This window comes from Natator depressus, chromosome 19, assembly GCF_965152275.1.
Source record: "Natator depressus isolate rNatDep1 chromosome 19, rNatDep2.hap1, whole genome shotgun sequence".
NCBI lineage: Eukaryota > Metazoa > Chordata > Testudines > Cheloniidae > Natator > Natator depressus.
The window spans coordinates 7,916,687-7,938,247 of record NC_134252.1 but is presented as its reverse complement, the minus strand read 5'-3'; the positions used below and the strand labels follow the sequence as shown (position 1 = coordinate 7,938,247).

General features: G+C 50.5%; 2 protein-coding genes across 2 annotated transcripts; one reads left to right on the top strand and one right to left on the bottom strand.

The window, feature by feature from the left end:
* Positions 1-1,765: 1,765 nt before the first annotated feature.
* Positions 1,766-8,496, bottom strand: LOC141974452 (elongation factor 1-alpha, oocyte form). Its single transcript, XM_074934183.1, has 8 exons — positions 8,267-8,496; positions 6,154-6,308; positions 5,458-5,637; positions 5,067-5,363; positions 4,613-4,763; positions 4,273-4,529; positions 2,789-3,023; positions 1,766-2,043 (listed from the first exon to the last, which is right to left on the bottom strand). The coding sequence occupies exons 2-8, from the start codon at positions 6,295-6,297 to the stop codon at positions 1,922-1,924; spliced, it is 1,386 nt and encodes a 461-aa protein (XP_074790284.1). The 5' UTR covers positions 6,298-6,308; positions 8,267-8,496; the 3' UTR covers positions 1,766-1,921.
* A 6,704-nt stretch (positions 8,497-15,200) lies between these two features.
* On the top strand, positions 15,201-19,239 carry LOC141974424 (elongation factor 1-alpha, somatic form-like). Its single transcript, XM_074934126.1, has 8 exons — positions 15,201-15,246; positions 15,578-15,747; positions 16,208-16,387; positions 16,748-17,044; positions 17,522-17,672; positions 18,044-18,300; positions 18,413-18,647; positions 18,974-19,239. The coding sequence occupies exons 2-8, from the start codon at positions 15,604-15,606 to the stop codon at positions 19,093-19,095; spliced, it is 1,386 nt and encodes a 461-aa protein (XP_074790227.1). The 5' UTR covers positions 15,201-15,246; positions 15,578-15,603; the 3' UTR covers positions 19,096-19,239.
* The last annotated feature ends 2,322 nt before the right edge of the window (positions 19,240-21,561 follow it).

Below are 21,561 nucleotides of genomic sequence, written 5' to 3'. Positions count from 1 at the left end.
GTCAACCTGGCTGCATCTGTGTCCGGTGTTAGCTCAGCAGAATTATGGGGCTCAGGGTGCCATGGATATTTCCCCACCCAAGGGCACTGTATCCAGGCTGACTTAAGCGTAGGCTACACTTCAGAGGGTAGATGATCCTTGCTGGCCTGCTCCTCCCATTCCCTTTTGTGAAGGGGATAGAATCTCTGTTCCCAGGTCTGCTTCTGCCAGGGCCTAGTCATGAGGTTTCTGCTAGGAGAAGTGCTACAGATACCTGGCTCCCAAAAATCCAGAATTGCTAGCTCTAGAGTGGCCCTCTGCAAGGGTCTACCCCCCTCCCCACCTCACTTGAGGCTTTGCTCCGAGTACAGGCCAGAGCCTCAGAACTAGAGAGCTCCTTAGCAAGGGCCAGCATCACCCATGGTGGTGAAGATGTGTGGCATTTAATAAAGGCAGGTTACTACCATTTCTGTTCCTGCTGGAGTGACCCAAGATAGGAGACAACGAATGAGGGAAGTATCTCAAAGGGAAAGAGGCCATAAAGAACCTTAAGAGGTGGCTTAGAAGGAGGCAGGGCACCATTTTAAGCTAGCAGTAGAAGATCTAGACACCCCAAGCCTCACTTTTTTTTTTTTTTTTTGCTGCAAGCAGATTCATAGATTCCAAGACCAGAAGGGACCACGGAGATCTTCTTGTCTGACTCCTGCATAACATGGGCCAGAGAACTGCCCCAAAATCATTCCAAGAGCAGATCTCGATTTAAAAATGGTCAGTGTTGGATAATCTACCATAAGCCGGGGTAAGTTGGTCCAATGGTGAGTTGCCCTCATTGTTAGAGATGTACACCTTCCAGTCTGAATTTGTTTAGATTCAGCTTCCAGCCCTTGGATTGTGTTCTATCTTTCTCTGCTAGATGGGAGAGGTCATGACAGGAGGAATGAATATGTAGTAGATACTTAGACTGATCATGTGACCCCTTCACCTTCTGTTAAGGTGAGTAGCTAGAGCCACCTTCTGCCAGAGGAGAGTGACCAGTACATAGACAGTAACTCAGCTCTCTAAGGATCAAACTGCTAGTCTTTGGCCATCTTCTGCTAACCCCTCCCTGTTGGAAAACCCCCATTGAGAAAGCTCACAATCTAGCATCAGTTCCTCTAGTCACAGACCCTTCCCTCCCATAGCCAGGAGCCCCTAGCTGGCCCTTGTGAAGCATCCAGCTTGGAGTGGTAGTGACTGGCAATGAGGGTGCCTCACCCTAACTTCCAGTCCCCCCCACATGTCCTCAAAGGCAAGTGGACTCCTCTGAGGATTTTCCAGAGAGGACTCAGCCATTCAAACCCACAATGCCAGGAGATGCTGAGGGTCTCTTGCTGGTGTTTCCCCAGCTTTGGGCTTTGCCTCCCCTCCTGCTATACCTCTCATTTGTCCTGCTTGTGAGCATCTGTGATGCTGCCCCTCCTCTGATGGACCCCTGCTACTGGTAGCTCCAGCGCCCAGCAACTGCCCCCTTCAAACTGCCACTTGGAACCATGCGGTCCAGGTATTCCTGGGTGAGAAGGCCAAAGCCAAGACATTGTAATTGCTGGCTGAATGGCAGTGCAGGGGCTAGAAAAGAAATGCTATTCGATGGGAAAATTGATGGGATCTATTGTGTCTCCCCCCCCCCCAAGCACTGTTTGTAGTTAGGAGCCAGCATTGGTTAGAGAGGCCCCCCATGACATAGCCAGGAGGGCAGACCGCTCACCCCAGAGGAAGTGGGTACAGACAGACCAAGCCATGGTCCTTTTTCCAATGGGCAGTTTATTCAGTGAGGACAGTTAGAAAAGTTAAAGTGCAAGGGGTCAGGCAGACCCATCCCACCCATGGCTCTGCTAGTGCCATTTGCTGAAGGCTCAGCGATCTGTGCTGTACAAGTCAGTCCAGACGGTGATTGTGCCAGTCTTCATTTCTTACTGGCCTTCACAGCTGATTTGGTGACTTTGGCAGCTGCACTGACTTTCTTCTCAACCCCCTTGATCACACCCACAGCCACCGTCTGTCTCATGTCACGAACAGCAAAGCGACCTGCCGGAGGAGAGGAGTGTTAGGTGGTTGTTTTCCTTTGTCTGTTCAGCCCATGAGGCTCTTTTGGGCAAAGGTTGCCAACAGTTCCTTACTCTAACTCAGTGGCACTCAGCTCTGGGACAGGAATCTAAGGAATTTACAGCCACAGCAGGGCCTAGTCTAGCCTCTGATGATTTAGCCCTAGGTTGGAGGGCATATGCTAAGACCAAAGGTCCATCTAGCCCAGTATCCTGCCTTCTTTTCATTCTCTCTGGCCACCTGGCATTGGCTGCTGTCAGATCACCCATTTCCAGCTTCTGGCAAACAGAGGCTAGGGACACCATCCCTGCCCAACAGCCATTGATGGACCTATCCTCCATGAACTTATCTAGTTTTTTTTGAGCCCTGTTATAGTCTTGGCCTTCACAACATCCTCTGGCAAGAAGTTTTACGGGTTGACTTCATTGTGTGAAAAAGTCCACTCTTGTTTGTTTTAAACCTGCTGCCTATTAATTTCATTTGGTGACCCCTAGTTCTTGTGTTTATGCTGGGCTTCTAATAGATTCCCATGAAGTCAGAGGCCAGCACTTGTATGGACTACTATTGTTCCCTGCAGAGCCAGGACCACAGATCCCTGCACAGACACTAGCAAGAGTAAGTGCCCTGTGATCTAGATTGGTCATAGCAATTTAGTCACCTGGTTCAAAGGCAGATGTACCAGTGCTAGAGGGCAGTACCTACTTTATCCCATCCATTATAGTCTTACCAAGAGGTGGGTAGTCTGAGAAGCTCTCCACACACATGGGTTTGCCAGGAATCATCTGCACAATGGCAGCATCTCCAGACTTCAGGGCCTTGGGATTGTCCTCCAGCTTCTTGCCAGACCTGCGGTCGATCTTCTCCTTCAGCTCTGCAAACTTGCAGGCGATGTGAGCAGTGTGGCAATCCAGCACTGGGGCGTAGCCAGCAGCTATCTTGCCTGGGTGGTTCAGGATGATGACCTGCAAAGGAGGAGTTGGTTATGATACCTGGATGAGCAGCAGAAGGTTCTCCTGCTCATTTGTTCTTGGGGAAGACCTGATGTGAGGGCTATGTGGGGAATCTAAGGACTAAGCTTTTTAGAAGCCATCTTAGAATCTGGTGTAGTTAAGGTGAATTGGTCCTGTTGCTGATTTTTGCGGGCCTAGTTCTGTTGGCACAAGCACCATCTAGCTTGCCAGAGCAGATGAGATTGAAAGTAAAAATAATATCCACATTGCACAGTGCCTAGTGGTAGCAAACTTGAACTGTGAGAAGCTTAGCCCTGTCCTTAAGAGGTTACAATCCATCTGTTACGACTGGAGAGGATTAGACAAGAACGGTTACTGTACGCTCCTAACATGACCGGCTGTCACAGCAAGCGCTCTGGGCGTTTGTCTCAAAGCAATCTGTTCATTAGGGGTAGCAGCCATGCAAAGAACAGTGTTAGAGGGAGCGCAGTTGCCAACAATAACTCTAGCTAACTTCAGGTGGTTCTTGGACTACTTTTAGCAGCTATGGGTGGAAAGCTATGGTTCAGAAGCCTCCTGCCATGAACACGTGTGGCACTACATGACTAATGGCACCAATGATATAGTGGCAAAATGGATATGGGGTGGAAACAGGGTGACCAGATAGCAACTGTGAAAAATTGGGACGGGGGTGGGTGGGTTAATAGGAGCCTGTATAAGACAGCCTCAAATATCAGGACTGTCCCTATTAAAAAAACAAAAACAAAAACACGGGACATCTGGTCACCCTAGGTGGGAAGGAGGAGAGCTAGTGGTTATGTGGCTACTGGGGCCAGGTCCTTCAGGGTGGGGCAAGACAAAACACCTTCCCTTTTCAGTTCACAGGGATTAGCTCCAGATTTGCCAATTTGACCTACCTAAGGGCATGGCACGGATTACTCTTGTGCAGGCTGGGAGAGCCATTTGTCCTCTTCCACTCATAGTATGACCAGCTGTCCTGATTTTAGGGTCTTATATAGGCTCCTATTACCCCCCATCCCAGTTTTTCACATTTGCTGTCTGGTCACCCTATCCACTCGGCTGCCATGGCAGACACCTCCATGCAAACAGAGTGGCTGGAGCAATTGTACTAGCATATACAGTAGTAGTGTTGGAAACAGCATTGCTTATTTGCAGACTGGCCTAGCATGAAGTACAGCCTCCTACACCCAGGAAGGAGTGATTTGGAGTCAACCAGCCCCGTTGTTTTCGCACCCCTGACCTGAGAGGTGAAGCTACCGGCCTCCATGGGAGGGTCATTCTTGCTGTCTCCGGCCACATTCCCACGCCGGATGTCTTTCACAGACACGTTCTTCACGTTGAACCCAACGTTATCACCTGGCAGCGCCTCTGCCAGAGCCTCATGGTGCATTTCCACTGATTTCACCTCTGTGGTGATGTTGGTGGGGGCAAAAGTCACCACCATGCCAGCCTTCATGAAGCCAGTCTCCACGCGGCCCACGGGGACCGTTCCGATACCTGGGGGATGGAGATAGTGGCATCAGTGATGTGGCCTAGAGAAGGAGCTACCATGCCCAGTAAGCTCCTCCCCCCATGCTCACCGCCGATCTTGTAGACATCCTGCAGGGGCAGACGGAGTGGCTTGTTAATTGGGCGGGAAGGAGGGATAATGGAATCCAGAGCTTCCATTAGAGTGGTGCCTGCAGCATTCCCATCCTTCCTAGTGATCTTCCAGCCTTTGAACCAAGGCATCTACAAACAGACAGGAGGCAAGACTGAAGCTAGGCAGGGCTCGAGAATGCCAGGCGTCTCCTAGGAGGCATTTGTGCCCACCTGGTGCTAAACAGCCTCTCCACGTATGGGGGAGAAAAACATACCTTGAAGAAATAAAGCTATGTGAGCCCCCAGATCCTAACCATGCTCCACTTAGAGCCCTGGCTGAAAGTGTGGTTCCCCCATGCCCATAGGTTCTGTGCAGCTTCCCCAGCCTGTCATTCCATCCCAGCACTCAGATCTGGCCTCCATGAGGCATGCAGAAAGAAGCATGCTCCTTACTTTGGCACTGGCCTCCAACATGTTGTCCCCATGCCAGCCAGAAATGGGCACAAATGCCACAGAGGCTGGGTTGTAGCCAATCTTCTTGACGTAGGTGCCCACTTCCTTGGTGATCTCCTGGTAGCGCTTGCCGCTGTAAGGGGGCTCCGTGGAGTCCATCTTGTTCACCCCAATGATGAGTTGCTTCACCCCCAGCGTGTAGGCCAGCAGGGCATGCTCCCGGGTCTGCCCGTTCTTAGAGATGCCAGCTTCAAACTCTCCCACCCCAGCTGCCACAATCAGCACCGCACAGTCAGCCTGGGGTAGGGAGGGGACACAGTATAAGAGCATGCCACAGTTCTAGCTGCTTAGGCACCTCATCACCTTCACCCGGAGCAGGGCCAGTCCGTACCTGAGAGGTGCCGGTGATCATGTTCTTGATGAAGTCTCTGTGGCCAGGGGCATCAATGATGGTGATGTAGTACTTGGTGGTTTCGAACTTCCACAGGGAGATGTCAATGGTGATCCCACGCTCCCGTTCGGCCTTTAGCTTATCCAGCACCCAGGCATATTTGAAGGATCCCTTCCCCATCTGCATGGGAGGAGGCAGTTACACTAGGTGCTTAGGGGTGGGCACAAGTACTCACTAGGGAACAGCTCCCATTTCCCCCTCAACATAAGATGGCTTTAACTGGGGTGCTGCTTGCAAGTGGGATTCCCATGGCTTTTAGAACTGCCATTAACTGGAAAAATTGGTGTCAGACCCCTCCCCAATCTACAGTTATACAATTTGGTGAGCAGGGGGCTTGCAAAAGGGACTATTAGAGACACGCTTACCCTAAGCTTGTCTATCAGTATAGAGAAACTGACGCAAACTTCCTTAGTGTAGACGGGACCTTGAAGTGGCAGATGTGCTAATGCACCCCAGACATATGAACAGCCTCTTGGCTCTCCAGGCACACACCCCCCCCCCACTCCCGAGGTTTGGATTTCATGGCTCTAAGAGTCACAACTTATGCAGTGACCGAGCCACACATCTGACAGCAACCCCACACAGAATGAGTTAAAGGCACTTCGGAGCCAGTCTGCTTGGCACCATTGCCCCAACCTCAGCTGCCTCCTTCTCAAACTTCTCAATGGTTCTCTTGTCGATGCCCCCACACTTGTAGATGAGGTGCCCAGTAGTAGTTGATTTCCCAGAGTCCACATGGCCAATCACCACAATGTTGATGTGGATTTTCTCTTTTCCCATGGTGCTGGTTTCTATAACAGAGAGGGGGTTTAAGACAGGCTCCCTGCCCCCACACAACCCCTCCCCCCACCCCTGGGCCATGCTCAGCTTTGTTCCACCCAGAGCAACCGCAAAGCTAGCAAGGATGCAGGTTTATTGCCAAGTACAGGTTTAATCAGGCACCAGGTTTATAAATGAACGGGGGAAGGTAGAGCAAGCAGAGTTGCTTGGAGACTCCTGGTCCCGCATACATAGGTACCAGAGGCAACTGGCTAGGAGAGTCTGTGGTCACTGACCAGACTGCTAGAGCTTTAGCTTGGTCAGCTACAAGACACAGCTCCTGGAGGAGGTTTTATCATCCCCCCCTGCCCCATCTGAGCAGAGACCAGTCCCTCTGAACTGCTCCCAAGCGGCCAGCACCAAGTGCTTTCTAGCAAGTGATCATGCAAGAACAGTAGCCTCCTGTGACTGCCCTTCAGCCCAATTCACAGCACCTGCATCACTGGGGGAGGGCCCCTGTCGGAGCGCTGGGCTGTGCCAGGACAGCAGAGCTCATAGAGGGGAGGGGTGAAGGGAACAGTCCCTCACTCAGGAAGTCAATGACAAGATGTGCCAGGCCACCATTAGCCTGTTCCTAGCCCAGACTGACGACTGGGTCTGGGAAGAAAGTCACCACCCCACCCTCCTGCCAGAGGCATCGTGGCAGGTACTGCCCCTCCCCACCCAATCTCCCATCTCTAGCCCATGGGGCAGGGAAAAGACCAGGATCCCAGGGGAGCTCAGAACCGGGCACAGACAAGCCCAGCTACGAACCCCCAGCCCGAGCCACAAAACCCTACACGACGGGTACTTACCTGGGTTCACAGCCCCGGGAGAACAGCAGCTACACTCCTCACGCCCCCCCCCCCCAGTCCATTTAAACCTGGCCCGGGAGCGGGTACCAACCTAGCCACGCCCCTTCCGAATGCCCAGCACCAATCACTGACTCCGGGCTGCTTAGCCACGCCCCCTTGGAGCCACGTGGAGAGAAACACGTGGAAGGGATAAACAAAGCAGATTAAGTCCCTCCCTTCACCTACTATCAGGGTGCTAGGGAGCCAGCAGGGGGCACTGGGTCTGGGGAGGGGCTGAGAGGCCTCAGTTCAGCCCTATAATAATAATAATAATAATGAATAAACGATCAGCAGAGGGATGAATACCAATTAACAAAGGACTGAATGCATCCCATGAAGTGAGCTGTAGCTCAGGAAAGCTTATGCTTAAATAAATTTGTTAGTCTCTAAGGTGCCACAAGTCCTCCTTTTCAATTAACAAAGATAAAGGCTAATGGGAGCAGAGTCAGGGCTGAAATCAACAGAGCCTGACACATCTGTAAAGCCAGAGAAAGATGCATAATGAGGACTAATCAATAGAGGGTAATAAAGAGAGATGATGAGAAAATGAGGAACAATAGTAAATAGCTATGGTTATATAAATAAATGATAATAATAAAGAATATTACAGAATAATAACAGGTCATTAAGGACTCAGATAGGTGAAGAAATCAACAGAGATGAATCAATAGAGAAAGAAGGAGAAATAATGGGGTGTAATAAGTAGGTACATAGCTTCAGACCCTGATCCTGCAAACTCCTCCATGCATCCCAGAAGGCTCCATCAACTTTACTGGGTCTTCACAGGGGCCTGCCTATGCAGAGGGCCCCCTATTTCAGTTCTTATTTATTTGAGAAGCCCCGTGAACCTGATTCTGAAATCAGGGCTGCAGGAATGTCTGCTTCCATGGAGCAGCTTGCAGGGTCAAGGCAGTGGCCTACTTCTTGTGAATAGGGGCTGCAGGACTGGACCTTTTGATTTCAGGCCAGGGATTCTTTTTAGTGGCTTGGCATGTCTTTCCCATTCTACATATGCAAAGATATATAAATAGTTAGACGTGATCATAAATAAACTCAAACTAATAAAGGATATAGAATAACAATAAACACATACACACCTAGGCTCAGATTCACAAAAGTATTTAGGTGCCTCACTCCTATTAGCTGTGAGCCATCTAAATACCTTTGAGGCTCTGGGCCCTAACTCACTGAGCTTTGTACTGTTCCTCCAAGCATGAGATCACTGCTAACACAGCCAGCTGGGATCACTGCAGTTCCATGGAGCCGTCAATTCTCCAGGGCCCTCAGTGGAGGTAGTGTAGTTTTCATTATCTTGGCGGGAAGTACGAAGGCCTCTGCTTCACGTAGGACCCAGTGTGATCTGAGGCTAGCTGTGAAAGAGACAGAAAAAGGGAAATTAAGTTTAGTCCCTGAGCACTAATTGTTTTACGCAGAATTTTTTTCCTAGTCATTGGCAGACACATAACACTGGAATCAGTTGCCAAGCAGTGTTAGGAAATGTACCCTAGTGTCACTCCGGAGAACAGGCTTGCTTTATTACTGACCACTTATAACGGGCTCCAGAGATGCTATTAGCTTGCAGCTATTTCCCCTTTGGCTAGACTTGTCAAAGATTTTATATCAGCTCAGCAGAGAAGTGTGTGCTCTGTATATGGATGGGAAACCTTCTATGATCACAGAGGTGCTGGTGTTCCAGTAGGGGGTGCTCTTCCCTTTAAGGAAGTACTAAAACAGTCGCTAAATTGCCATCATTTGAATGAGACCATTAAACAAGTGGGGGCAAATGCTAGATATATTGCCACTTACAGTGACTCATTTTGGACTGGGGGATTGTGAGTTTGGCAGAAATGATCTCATATGGAAAGAAAGAGAATGAGGGCCCTGGTTGGGCAAGTCACCACTTCTTTGTGCCTCAGTTTCCCATTGGAATAAAGATACTGGCCTCCTTTTTAAAGTGCTTTGAGATCTAGGGATGAAAAGTTTCCCCCATTTTTAACCCTGGTGTCCTGGCCAACTTCCAGTGTGGGTAAATATATTCTCAACTCTCCTGCCAGTTTCTGACAGAAACTCACTTTCCTAGCACATGGCACTTTCTGTAGATTATACACCAGCAAGTAGCCAATGCATGAAGAAATACCTATATCTCATTAGAAGATTGCCGGGAATGGGTGACAGGGGATAGATCACTTGATGATGACCTGTTCTGTTCATTCCCTCTGGGGCACCTGGCATTGGCCAATGGCGGAAGACAGGATACTGGGCTAGATGGACCTTTGGTCTGACCCAGTATGGTCGTTCCTATGTTCTTATGATTTTGCTAAGGTGCTTGACATAAAAATGCGTTTGCCCACCTCTGTCCTGGCCTCACTAACATCAGTTTGGCCACCCACAGGCCAAAACTGGATAGGGTGACCAGACAGCAAATGTGAAAAATCGGGACAGGGGGTGGGGGGTAATAGGATCCTATATAAAAAACAGATTCAAAAATTGGGGCTGTCCCCATAAAATCAGGAGATCTGGTCACCCTAAAACTGGAGCCACTGTGAGCAATACCAGTCAGGCACCAAAATTTGGCTCTTGCTACTTTCACTTGAAGGAGCATTTATGACTTTTGGCCACTAGTTGGCAAAATTGCACAATCAGTCAACACATGTTTCTAGGCCAGTGAGGATTTTGTTAATTAGCGTTCAGACACCTGGATTCTATTCCCAGCTGTTAGTGCCAGTGACTTGCTGTGTGAGCTTTAGCCAATTACCTCAGTTTCCCCATCTGCAAAATGAAAATAATACTTGCCTCACAGCTGTGTTTTGAGGCATAGTTCATTCATGTTCACGCAGCATTTTGAGATTCTCCAAGGAACCTGCTTGGGAAATGCAAACTATTCAAAATAGTGGTGGAGCAGAAAACATAATCAACGATGAATAATTTTTCAGCAAGCTTAGCCTCGTGGTCTGCTGGGAGAATATCCACTAGTAGATTGGGACATCCTGCTATGAACGGACACAGCGCTTTAGTGAGTCGGACACAGAGTCGCATGCAGATCTCACAGCTAATCCAGCGTGTGTAATATACAAGTTTACATACACAAGGGTCTCAGACTTCAGGGCTCTGTTAAATATTTATCGTGCATAAGAGACAGGCCTACAGTTAGCTGTGTGGTGGTGCTGAGCCCAGTACAGGGACCAGGAGGCAATACAAAGTGCCGACCCTATCCTGGAGCTGCTGGGGTTCACAGCACTCCTGGCACAGTTTAGAGCAGCTCCAGTGACACCTACAAGATGTAACAGCCAAGGAAATAGCTGGGGATTGGAGTAGGAAAGTCATGGCCACATCTACTTCCTCCTGTGCCAACGCCCCCTGCCCCCTAGTCTGTAGCGGACATGTCCTGGGGGCTCCTCTAGCGGGTGCTCCAGAGCCAGTCACACTGGTTTTGTGTGTTGTTATGGGGAAGCCTCCTCTATGCTGTGGTATTTCCTAAGGGGGCTTTATGGCAGCTTTACAGAGGGGCTAAAGGCAGCCATTAATCCCTCCTGAATGCGGCAAGAGGGGGTTGATTGCGGCACAGGTTGATGGTGTGAATCCAGCATTTCAGTAGCTCCTGAATTTTGTTACTGTGGCCATTCAGTGGCTCATGTCAGACAAGTGGCTAGGTCCAGCCGCGGTGGACAGGTGTTGTTGTTCAAGACAGGACCAAATCCCAACGTTTTAGCTCTGTGATGGGCAGAACCAGTGCTCTGGATCCAAATACTCATAAATCTGGGCCTGTATCCAAGTGCCATGAGGTTCAGATTTGGCCCCTTATACAGAGACATTCTAGCAGCTATCTGAGCCTGGATCCAAGTCGGTACCAGGAGGCTGCTCCCAGGCCTAACTCAACAAACAGAGTGACCCCTGAATGTGGAGAAGGCGGTGTCCTCTTTAGCAGCGCTGCAGGGGGTAAAAAGCCTGGAGTTGCTGGGAGATGATTCATCTCTTCCCTGCATCCGATGAAGTGAGCTGTAGCTCACGAAAGCTTATGCTCAAATCAATTGGTTAGTCTCTAAGGTGCCACAAGTCCTCCATCTCTTCCCTATGTCACACACACACACTGTTGCTCTGGCAATCGCTATACATTAGAGAGAGACATTGCAGGGAGACTCCAGTGGTCTGCTTGAGAGAGACGGGGGAGAGTGGTTGCTAGTGGCAGTGGGGAAACAAGAGAAGGGCTGATAAACTCTCTAATCGCTTCAAAGAGGGAGTTCAGCTTCAAACAGAACCCATTCCTTGCTCAGGTGTGTTAAATGGGGCCTTTTCACAACCCTGCACCCCTCCCCACCACTCATGAACAAAGCCGTGTCAAAATTAACCAGCCCCGGCCCACAGTCACTTTGCAGGCACTCTCTGGCCAAGGAAGCGCTGTGGCTTTTAACCCCTTGGGTCATAAACGTGAACCTCAAGCCGTTTAAATGAGCTCTCCAAGCGTCGCTGAGCAACATCCATATGACATAAATTCACTCCGACGTCTATCCCAGCGCCACCAACCGCAGTGCACAGCCCCGCTCTCACTGTCTCGGAGGCATATTGGTGGGCGTGAGGAGTCATCTCTTCAGATCACCCAACCCCACTCTTTGATCTGAAAGCGAAGGGAGAGCTGGGGCCAGAAGTGCAGCTCTCTGGAAGTGGCAAGACAGCTTAACTGTGCTGTTGACAGGGCCCTCAGCATCCAAGGAGACGCATGGCCAGCCCACACTGCCACTGAGAGTGTGGGAAGTGAGGGGCCAAGTCAGAGATGGGGAGGAGACTGACTTAGAGCCCTGCATGTATCCTTTACCATGTACCCCTGTAAAAATTCGGAGCAGAGATTGAAGTCCTCTGTTTATCTCCAGCAATGGCCAGGCAAGCTTCCCCACACTTCAGGCTTGGCCTCTCGCCATCTATATTAGGCACTTGTATGGCTCCCATTTTTGTAGTATGCGGTTATGCCATTGTACAGGTGGGGAACTGAGGCAGCGAGAAACGACGTGACTTGCCCAAAATCACACAGGAGTTCTGTGGCAGAGCAGGGTCTGCCGAGTCCCAGGCACTGGATCATCTTTTCCTCTCCATGGCCCATTCCATTGTTGGCCACTCTGAAGAGGGGGAGGCTAATGTGATATGGGTCCCTGTCTGCTGAGAAATGTACAGACTGCCCCAGACAGCACATTTCACAGAACCCATTCTACAGTCACCACACAGCTCCAAAGCTGATGGCTGCCACGGCCCTGGGCCAGACTCAAACCACTGACCCAAAGGTTAGGTCCCACCCAGCTGGGATCTGAGATGCTGTAAGGCAAAAAGAGGGGTGTGTGTGCAGAGGGGGGACTTGGAGCAGGGGGATGATGGGGGAGACTGGCAAGGTAGCCTGTTAATCGTGTAAACAATGGTGCAAAAGTGGGTTTAATATTGGCTAGGGAACCTCCCCTGCACAAAGCTGGGGCATTGCTGTCCCCTGAGGAGGGGCAAGGGGCAGTGCTGTGCTGAGATCCCCAAAATCAAATATCTCATAGAACAGCCAGGCACTTACAGCTTTGCACCTTGCAGCCTTTCCATATTAAAATGCATTCGGCAGGAATGTACTCACCCTGGCGCTGCACATTAGCTAGGTGACCAACAGGGAAGGAGTTAACTATGTTGCCACCTCTGGATGATGCTATTTAGGTGAGAGAGTTCATACCCAGTTGAGGTGAATGGGGCATTTCACACTTCTCTGAGTGTCTTCCAAGATCTCTGGCTCAATCACAGGCTGAAGGGAGCTTTGTTTAAATTGAAACTTGGGTTCTCCAGAAAACATGGGGGGGAGGGAGACCCCAAAAATTCCACATGGAGATCCTGAAGCTTTAGGCTGTGGGGCAATCCTAGACATGCATATTCCAGCATCTGCTCATTTCCAGCCCCTGAGCCAGCCATTTCTCTCACTCCCCACTGTAGCTCTGGAAATAAAAACAATATCTAAAAAGGAAACTAGGCTGAAGAAATGAAATAAAATGCCTCTTTCTTGCCTTTAACCCTTCCAGAGGCACAGTGTGCTGGGTGGGAGGGGAAAGGAATCTCTTCTGAGAACTGTCAGCGTTCTGAGATTTTACTCTTGTTTAGTCTGACTGATTTTTTGATACGCTCGACTGGTGTTTTGGGCTCATTTGCGTTTAGGGCAATATGTTTAAGCCTGAATTCCTCAAGGTCAGAGTCACTAGCAGCCCGCCAGTACACAGTGGAGATAGGGTTGTCTCGTGGATAGGGCACCAGATTGGGTCTCAGGAGACCTGGATTCTACTCCTGACTGTTCCACTAGCCTGCTAACCTTAGACAAGTCATTACCTTGCTTTATGCCTCAGTTTCCCCATCTGTAATGGGGGTGGGGGGAGGGTAATGGTACTGATCTCCTTTGCAAAGTGCTTTGAGATCTATGGATGAAATGTGCTATAAGAACTAGATATTCATTCCTATTATTTGTGAGAGCTGTGAGTGCCCAGATCTCTGAAAATCAGGCCAATATAATCAGGTGCCTAAATACAGACCATGTTGCTGAAGAGGAGGAACCGCAGTTTGCAAATGTTGCCTCCTTGTAAAGTAGCAATTAGGTAGTGGGATCAATGTCCAAGGTGCAGGCCCCATTCCTGATCCCATGTGGTCAACAGGAATTTTGCCATTGACTTTAACAGAAGCAGGCTCAGCCTCATGGCCTTGATTGTACCCAGTATCGTGAGAAAACCAACCAAGCCTGAGCTCACCAGATATTCCACCCCACCTAACATTCAGAAAGGGATTGATGTACAAATATCACACCTAGGCCCAATTCTGAACTTCCTCAAGCTTAAGGGCTACTGGCTTCTGGACCTTTGGTTCCAGCTTGTTGCAGAGATTGGGTAGCCAATAAGTTTGGATTTGAATATCCCTAAAATACAGGGGATTTTCAGCTGTGGGATTTCAGCTTGGGCCTATCTCTTTGTTTCACATTCTTTCCATGATTTCCTATCACTCAATTGTCCAAGTAAACGTTTCCCATTGACAGAGAGGTATTTTTTCTTGGGTTTCTTTCTACTAATGTGATTAGTGTTTTAATAACTCTGGCCCAGATCTTTCAAGGCATTTAAATTCCTATCTCCCCTTGAGCTCAATGGAGGCCCTGGGCCTCTGTCTTGAAATGGGAGCAGGGAGTACAGGTACAGAGATCTGTGTCTCTCTGAAGGATGGGGTTCAAATATTAATTTGATCATAAGTTACTTATGGTGTGAACACAGCTCCATGGCCAGGAGAGGGAAAGACGCTAACCCCAAACCACACAGTATAGCCAGGACTGGCTGTTGTGTTCAGCATTTGAATCCAGGCTTAGCACAGAAGGGGAGCTGGGGGTGAGGAGGGGCACAGCTGTGCCTGGGGAAGACCAAGGCTAAAAAAACGCTGGGTCCAGGCCAGGTCTGGTCTGTGGAACTGGGGAGGCCTCGGCAAAGCCCAGGAGTGACCAGCAAGGGCCGGGGGCCTGCAGGTGGAGAGGAGTGTGCGTGGCAGAGCAGAGCGATGGGCAGCGGGAACTGGACGTGCAGTTGCTGGTGGGGGTCATCGCTGGGGGAGCATTAGCTGTGACTGGGGGGTCCCCAAGAGCTGGACTAGCCAGAGATGGGTTAGGGCAGCAGAGGAAGGGCAGGGCTGACTCCGAGGCAGGGCTAGAGGGGCATTGCCAGGGCCAGACGGATGGGGATGAAATTTGCCCACCGGCCAACCCTCCCCGTGTTTGGCTCTGCAGACGGGGAGGGGGATCAAGGCCTGCAGCTCGGAGAGCCTGACTCCCCCAAAGCCTGGGGAAGGGGGGTGCTGGGAAGGGGTCCGGTTCTGGCCCAAGCTCCAGGGCTAGCCTAGTGCGGGGAGGGGGAACCCCTGCCTGTACTGCCCCCCGCCACAGGGGGCCGGCCAGGTACTGGGGTCCAATTGAATCAACCCCTCTCAATGGGCGGGGCGAGGCCGCCTCAATGGGGCCGCTCGGCTCCTCCCCCGCGGGCTCTTTAAAAGCCCCGGGCCGGCGGCGGCTGCTGTTTGGAGACCGATCAGGGGAACGTGACTCGTGGTGAGCGGGGTTTTTTGGGGGCTCTCGGGGCTGGGGAGGGGGCGCACAGTCCGCACTGCTCTGAGGCAGCTCGCTGGAGGGTGGGCTGGGAGCGATCGCTCGATCCGAATTGGCTCGTGTGAATGTAGCGGGAGGGCTGGGCTCCGGTTCTAGCCCGGTTGCGGGGGATCGGAGCCCCTAACAGTGTGCCTGGCTGCAGGGCTTGCTCTGCTGTGTCCCGCCCTGTGTGACGCTGGCTTTTTACTCCGGAGTCACACCGGAGCGGCTCAGCGTCAACCGCTCCGCTCCCAGGGGCTCTGCTGTAACTCTGCCCCGGGGGTCTTCCCTGCAGGTCCCGCTCGCGCTCCCTCCGGCACCATGGGCAAGGAGAAAACCCACATCAACATCGTGGTCATCGGCCACGTAGACTCGGGGAAATCCACCACCACCGGGCACCTCATCTACAAGTGCGGGGGCATCGACAAGCGAACCATCGAGAAGTTCGAGAAGGAGGCAGCCGAGGTGGGGGCATTTCCGACTCACCTGCACCCCCCTAACGGGCCCAGCGGCCTCTGAGGCCCCCCTCTGGCTCCTTAACCTCCCACAAGGTGTTGAGCCCTGTGGGGATTGGGGAATCGGGCCCTTTCCCGGCCTGCAGTGTAACCCTTTAATGCTATGGGGTTACAATGGGGTGGGGGTAAACACTGCCCCATGCCTGCCCCCCACCTACCCTAGAGCAGGGACCATTCACCTACCCCTGGGTTCCCTGTACTTGCACCCTAGTATATGGCTCTGCAGTGACTAGGCACCGCTGGGGCAGGTGTCCCCTTCCAGGCAGGGGGAATCTGCTTAAAATATTGCACACACACCCCCTCCCCGGCATTTAACGCCCCTTGTGGGGAGGGACTGTCCCTGGCTTGTGCCTGTTTCTCCAGTAGCATGCCTGCCCCGCTGTAACTGGTGTCTGTCTCCTTCCACGCAGATGGGGAAGGGCTCCTTCAAATACGCCTGGGTGCTGGATAAGCTGAAGGCCGAACGGGAGCGTGGGATCACCATCGACATCTCCCTGTGGAAGTTCGAGACCACCAAGTACTACATCACCATCATTGACGCCCCTGGCCACAGAGACTTCATCAAGAACATGATCACCGGCACCTCTCAGGTACAGGCTGGGGCAGTCGAACGCCTGTAAAGAGTTTGAGTGTACTGGGCTTGCGGCTATGCCTTGTGGCATCCCAGTAAGGCCATAATTTAACTGCAAACTAGTCTTGTGACCTTAGCATTGCAAGGAATAACATTGTTACTAGATGCATTGGGCTCTAGGTGTGGGGTTGTGGTGCAGCTTTTAGGCCTTTACGGGGAAGGGCTGCCAGTCCCTCCTGAGAGACTGATTTTTTGTGGGGGGAGTGGAAGTGGGGGAAGAGGATCTCCTTTATCTGTAGGGTACCTAGGTCTGTCACATCCCTAATCGTCCCCTAGTTCCCAGTATGAACTTGTTCTCATGGCCTGTTTCCCTCCCCAGGCTGACTGTGCGGTGCTGATTGTGGCAGCCGGGGTGGGAGAGTTTGAAGCTGGCATCTCTAAGAACGGGCAGACCCGGGAGCATGCCCTGCTGGCCTACACGCTGGGGGTGAAGCAACTCATCATTGGGGTGAACAAGATGGACTCCACGGAGCCCCCTTACAGTGGCAAGCGCTACCAGGAGATCACCAAGGAAGTGAGCACCTACATCAAGAAGATCGGCTACAACCCAGCCTCTGTGGCATTCGTGCCCATCTCTGGCTGGCATGGGGACAACATGCTGGAGGCCAGTGCCAATGTGAGTAGCCTGCCTGTTTCTACATGGCCCCTCTAGTAGAGAGGTTTGGAGACATCTGGGGGGTTGGGGCAGGCATTGGCTTACACATGGAGAGAGTGGGTGGTTTGTAAACTGGTATGAGCTCAGCTTAAAGTTACTACTGCTGGGCTCCGTTTTGCAATAAGACACTGGCCCTCTGAGATTCTCTAAATTGGACTGTCATTAGCTCACTGCCTTGAGCTAGGATTTCACTTAAAAGCGCAGGCCTCCTCCATGGCTTGATGGAGGCTGAGCTTAAAGATATGTTTCTTGTTCATTCCCACAAATCTCAAGGAATGCACCTCTGCTTAGTTTAAACTTTTTTGGGGGGAGGAAAGAGAATCTTTTGGAGGTGGAATACTTGGGACCTGCTGACAAGTTCACCTGAGCTCTGCAGGTGACTCATGAGATGTCAATTACAATAATCTCCTCCTCTCCCCCCACATACATACATTGCAGATGCCTTGGTTCAAAGGCTGGAGCATTACGAGGAAGGAAGGCAACGTTTCTGGTACAACACTGCTGGAAGCCCTGGATTCCATTATCCCTCCTTCCCGCCCCATCAACAAACCCCTCCGCCTGCCCCTGCAGGATGTCTACAAGATTGGCGGTGAGTGTGGGGGAAGCGTTTCCCAGCAGGGCTGGGACAGAAGAACTCTCCCCTAAAAGGAACATGTAAAATGGTGGCTGCCATTTTAAGGTGGTGTAATTCCACCTAAACTGTAGCTCATGTTTACTGGGGACACTTCCCTACTGAGTGTCTGGGATGAAGACTCCGTCACACCCACCTCTTGGCAATGCTGGGCTGACAAGATTGCTGTATTTCCCCTTAATGCCCAAAAGACTGAATAGGGCCTCTGGACAGAGGATGCTGAAGCAAAGAGCTGGTGGTCTCTGCTTGTTGCATCTCCTATTCCTTCCTCTCCAAATAACCTTGGTTTAGCTCATTAACACCAAACTAACCAGTACGTGTCTCCCCAGGTATCGGAACGGTCCCTGTGGGCCGCGTGGAGACTGGCTTCATGAAGGCTGGCATGGTGGTGACTTTTGCCCCTGCCAATGTCACCACGGAGGTGAAGTCAGTGGAAATGCACCATGAGGCTCTGGCAGAGGCGCTGCCCGGTGACAATGTTGGGTTCAACGTGAAGAACGTGTCTGTGAAAGACATCCGGCGTGGGAATGTGGCCGGAGACAGCAAGAACGATCCTCCCATGGAGGCTGGTAGCTTCACCTCCCAGGTTAGTGACTAGGGATCTGTAAAGTCCAATCCCCATTGCTGCCCACCAGTCTCCTTGAAATGTGACCAGTTGCTTGATTTTTGAATTTTTTCCCCCTCTTCTTTCTCTGCAGGTCATCATCCTGAACCACCCTGGCCAGATCGCTGCTGGCTACTCCCCAGTGCTGGATTGCCACACTGCTCACATCGCCTGCAAGTTTGCAGAGCTGAAGGAGAAGATCGACCGCAGGTCTGGCAAGAAGCTGGAGGACAATCCCAAGGCCCTGAAGTCTGGAGATGCTGCCATTGTGCAGATGATTCCTGGCAAACCCATGTGTGTGGAGAGCTTCTCAGAGTACCCACCTCTTGGTAAGATTTCCTATTCCTTGTATTGGTCCAAGTCTGGCTCTTGATGAGGGTGTCTGAACAGGTCCTAATACGGCAACTCTGGTTTAAGAAGACTACTGCTAGGATACAGCTTTTAGAAAGTCTCCTGCTCTCCATAGCAATGGGAGGTAAACGTAGACCTACCCCTTCACTAGCTTGAGTAATAAAATGCTTCTGCAAGGCATTAATCCACAAATTGCAGCTCTCCCATCTGCAAACCAAACTCCAGGCTAGAAACCCCTCCGAATATCCAGGAAGTCTCCTACTCGGTCCTTGTCTTCATCTAATGGGTGTTCCTTCTCCGGCAGGGCGCTTTGCTGTGCGTGACATGAGGCAGACGGTGGCTGTGGGGGTGATCAAGGCTGTCGAGAAGAAGGCTGGTGGATCTGCCAAGGTCACCAAGTCAGCAGTGAAGGCCAGTAAGAAGTGAATTCTCCTCCTCCATCTCCGCGTGCCAGCATGCTCAGAGGCACCAACGGTGGATGCCCAGCCCCCTACAATCACAGATCCGTGTCTGGACTCGCTTATCCAGGACTGGCTCCTGAGCAGTAAAACACACTGGAAGAGCTTCTGAAGGAAAGGAAGATGATAGGACTCTTTTTTCCTAATTTTTTCTCTTGTATATTGGGCTGCACTTGTGGGGTTTTTTCCCCTCGACTTGCTCACTGGTGGTATGAATAAAAGATGATGATTTTGGTTTCAATAGTTTAGTCTAATTCAGCTGGGAGTTGCTCTCTGAATGTAGAGTGTAATGTAAGGAGTAAGCACTGCATTTGTCTTCAAAGCAGCCTACCAAGCTGGTTCTGGTTGTCAGCCATGTGGCTGACACAACTGCCAGGGCTGCTTTGCAGTCTGATCTGTTCTAGTCCATTTTAAAGATTCAACACAATTCACAACCTGTTAAAACAGGGAGACTGCAACTTGGACTGTAAACACTCTGGGACAGGGGCTGTCTACTCTGTTTGATCACTAACTGGCACAGGAGGGCCCCATTCTTGATTAGCCCTTAGCCATTAATCTAATAAACATTAAAGATGTGTGGCTAAACTGACAGTGGGTGGCAGATGTCAAAACTCTTCAGTGAGATGCTAAGCGTGCCTGTTATTTCTCTTAGAACTAAGCTGTTTCTCCAACTCAAACCTATTCCAAAGCCTCTCAAACATTATAAAAGCTCCTCTAACATCTTTCCTTTGAAGTTGTAAGCAGGTAAACTCTACCTCCCTCTTTTTCAGAGAGGGTTAGTCTTGGTCATTGCTACAGACTAACTGCCACAACTTAACTGTGATTCATTTCTCTGGGGAAGCTAGTCCATTATGAAGGAAAGACTAAAGTTTTAGTGACTTAGGAAATCTAAGCTACCACAATCCTTGTAAGTGAGCTCTACTAAGAGGTATAGTAAAATAGCTATAAAAAAATACTCAAGCTTCAACTATGATACCTACTGGTGTCATGCCTAACACGGTGAATGGCAAATGCAGTGCTGTCTGTTACATAAGTTTCTAGAGTTGGTAGTGGGCTGGGATACATGCTCTTAGCTTCCCTCTTGGAAGGCCGGTCAGTTTGTTGGTATGGCAATGCATTGGCAGCAGCTTCTCCAACAGTGCTTCAGGTCAGTGGGGTGTGCTCTTTGAATGTTAACTTTTGGGCTAAGATCATCAGAAGTGGTTGTGGGTGCTTCTGTCTTGAGTGCTTAAGTCTGCTCAAGTCAAAGGGGATGGACTTTCAGACTCCTTCCCTGTGTCTCGAGTAGGATACACAGCCTCTGGAGTCACTTGAAAATCTTGGCCCTTGGCTTTATGCTGTTCCCAGACAAAAGTCCACATATGAGAGGATATTCCTCATGGGAGGGCTAACTGGCCAGCTAACTATTTCTGGTTTCAGAGTAGCAGCCGTGTTAGTCTGTATCCGTAAAAAGAAAAGGAGGACTTGTGTCACCTTAGAGACTAACAAATTTATTCAAGCATAAGCTTTCATGAGCTACAACTCACTTCACGGGATGCATCCAGTGGAAAATATAGTGGGGAGATTTTATATACACAGAGAACATGAAACAATGGGTGTTACCAAACAGACTGTAACAAGAGTGACCAGGAAAGGTGAGCTATTACCAGCAGGGGGTGGAGGGGACCTTTTGTAGTGATCAAGGTGGACCACTTCCAGCACTTTACAAGAACAGGAGGAGGGGAAATAGTTTTACTTTGTGTAATGACCCATCCACTCCCAGTCTTTATTCAAGCCTAAGTTAATTATATCCAGTTTGCAAATTAATTCCAATTCAGCAGTCTCTCCTTGGAGTCTGTTTTGAAGTTTTTTTGTTGAAGAATTGCCACTTTTAGGTCTGCAATCGAGTGACCAGAGAGACTGAAGTGTTCTCTGACTGGTTTTTGAATGTTATAATTCTTGACGTCTGATTTTTGAAGCAATCCCTTCATGCAGCAGCATGGTTGGCGGGGGAGGGATATTGTCCCTCTGCACAGTGCCTGATCTAGGAGTTGTAGATACCTAGACTCCCAGGCCCGAAGGGACGGTTGCGATCACCTAGTCTGACCTCCTGTGTACGCAGGCTGGAGAATTCCACACAATTTTTTTTCAAGCCCATCATTTCTGAACAGGATTAGTGGGGATTGTCTCACACCACAACATCTCCCCACAGCTGCCACCTCTGTCTCCCATACCAGCAGGGCCTCTGTTGGCTTTTACAAATGCCTCCTGAAAACACAAGTGTTGCACAAAGCGCAGGGAGGTTGACCCCAGTGGCCCTGCCTGCAGTTTTTCTCTTCCAGCTGCTCTTAGAGGTCTGACTTGCCAGCTCTCCTGCCAAAGCCACGGACATGGAACTAGGATTGGGATAGCAGTAGGTGCTATAGGGTGGGATTGGGGGTGCAGTGGCAGAAGA

Bases quoted from the DNA above. Each gene is read 5' to 3' on its own strand.
- LOC141974452 (XM_074934183.1), bottom strand. From the start codon at position 6,297: ATGGGAAAAGAGAAAATCCACATCAACATTGTGGTGATTGGCCATGTG. The intron at 5,364-5,457 runs GTACGGACTGGC...TCCCTACCCCAG, and splicing joins TGATCACCGGCACCTCTCAG to GCTGACTGTGCGGTGCTGAT. The intron at 2,044-2,788 runs GTAAGACTATAA...CTCCTCCGGCAG, and splicing joins CTCAGACTACCCACCTCTTG to GTCGCTTTGCTGTTCGTGAC.
- LOC141974424 (XM_074934126.1), top strand. From the start codon at position 15,604: ATGGGCAAGGAGAAAACCCACATCAACATCGTGGTCATCGGCCACGTA. The intron at 17,045-17,521 runs GTGAGTAGCCTG...CATACATTGCAG, and splicing joins TGCTGGAGGCCAGTGCCAAT to ATGCCTTGGTTCAAAGGCTG. The intron at 18,648-18,973 runs GTAAGATTTCCT...CTTCTCCGGCAG, and splicing joins CTCAGAGTACCCACCTCTTG to GGCGCTTTGCTGTGCGTGAC.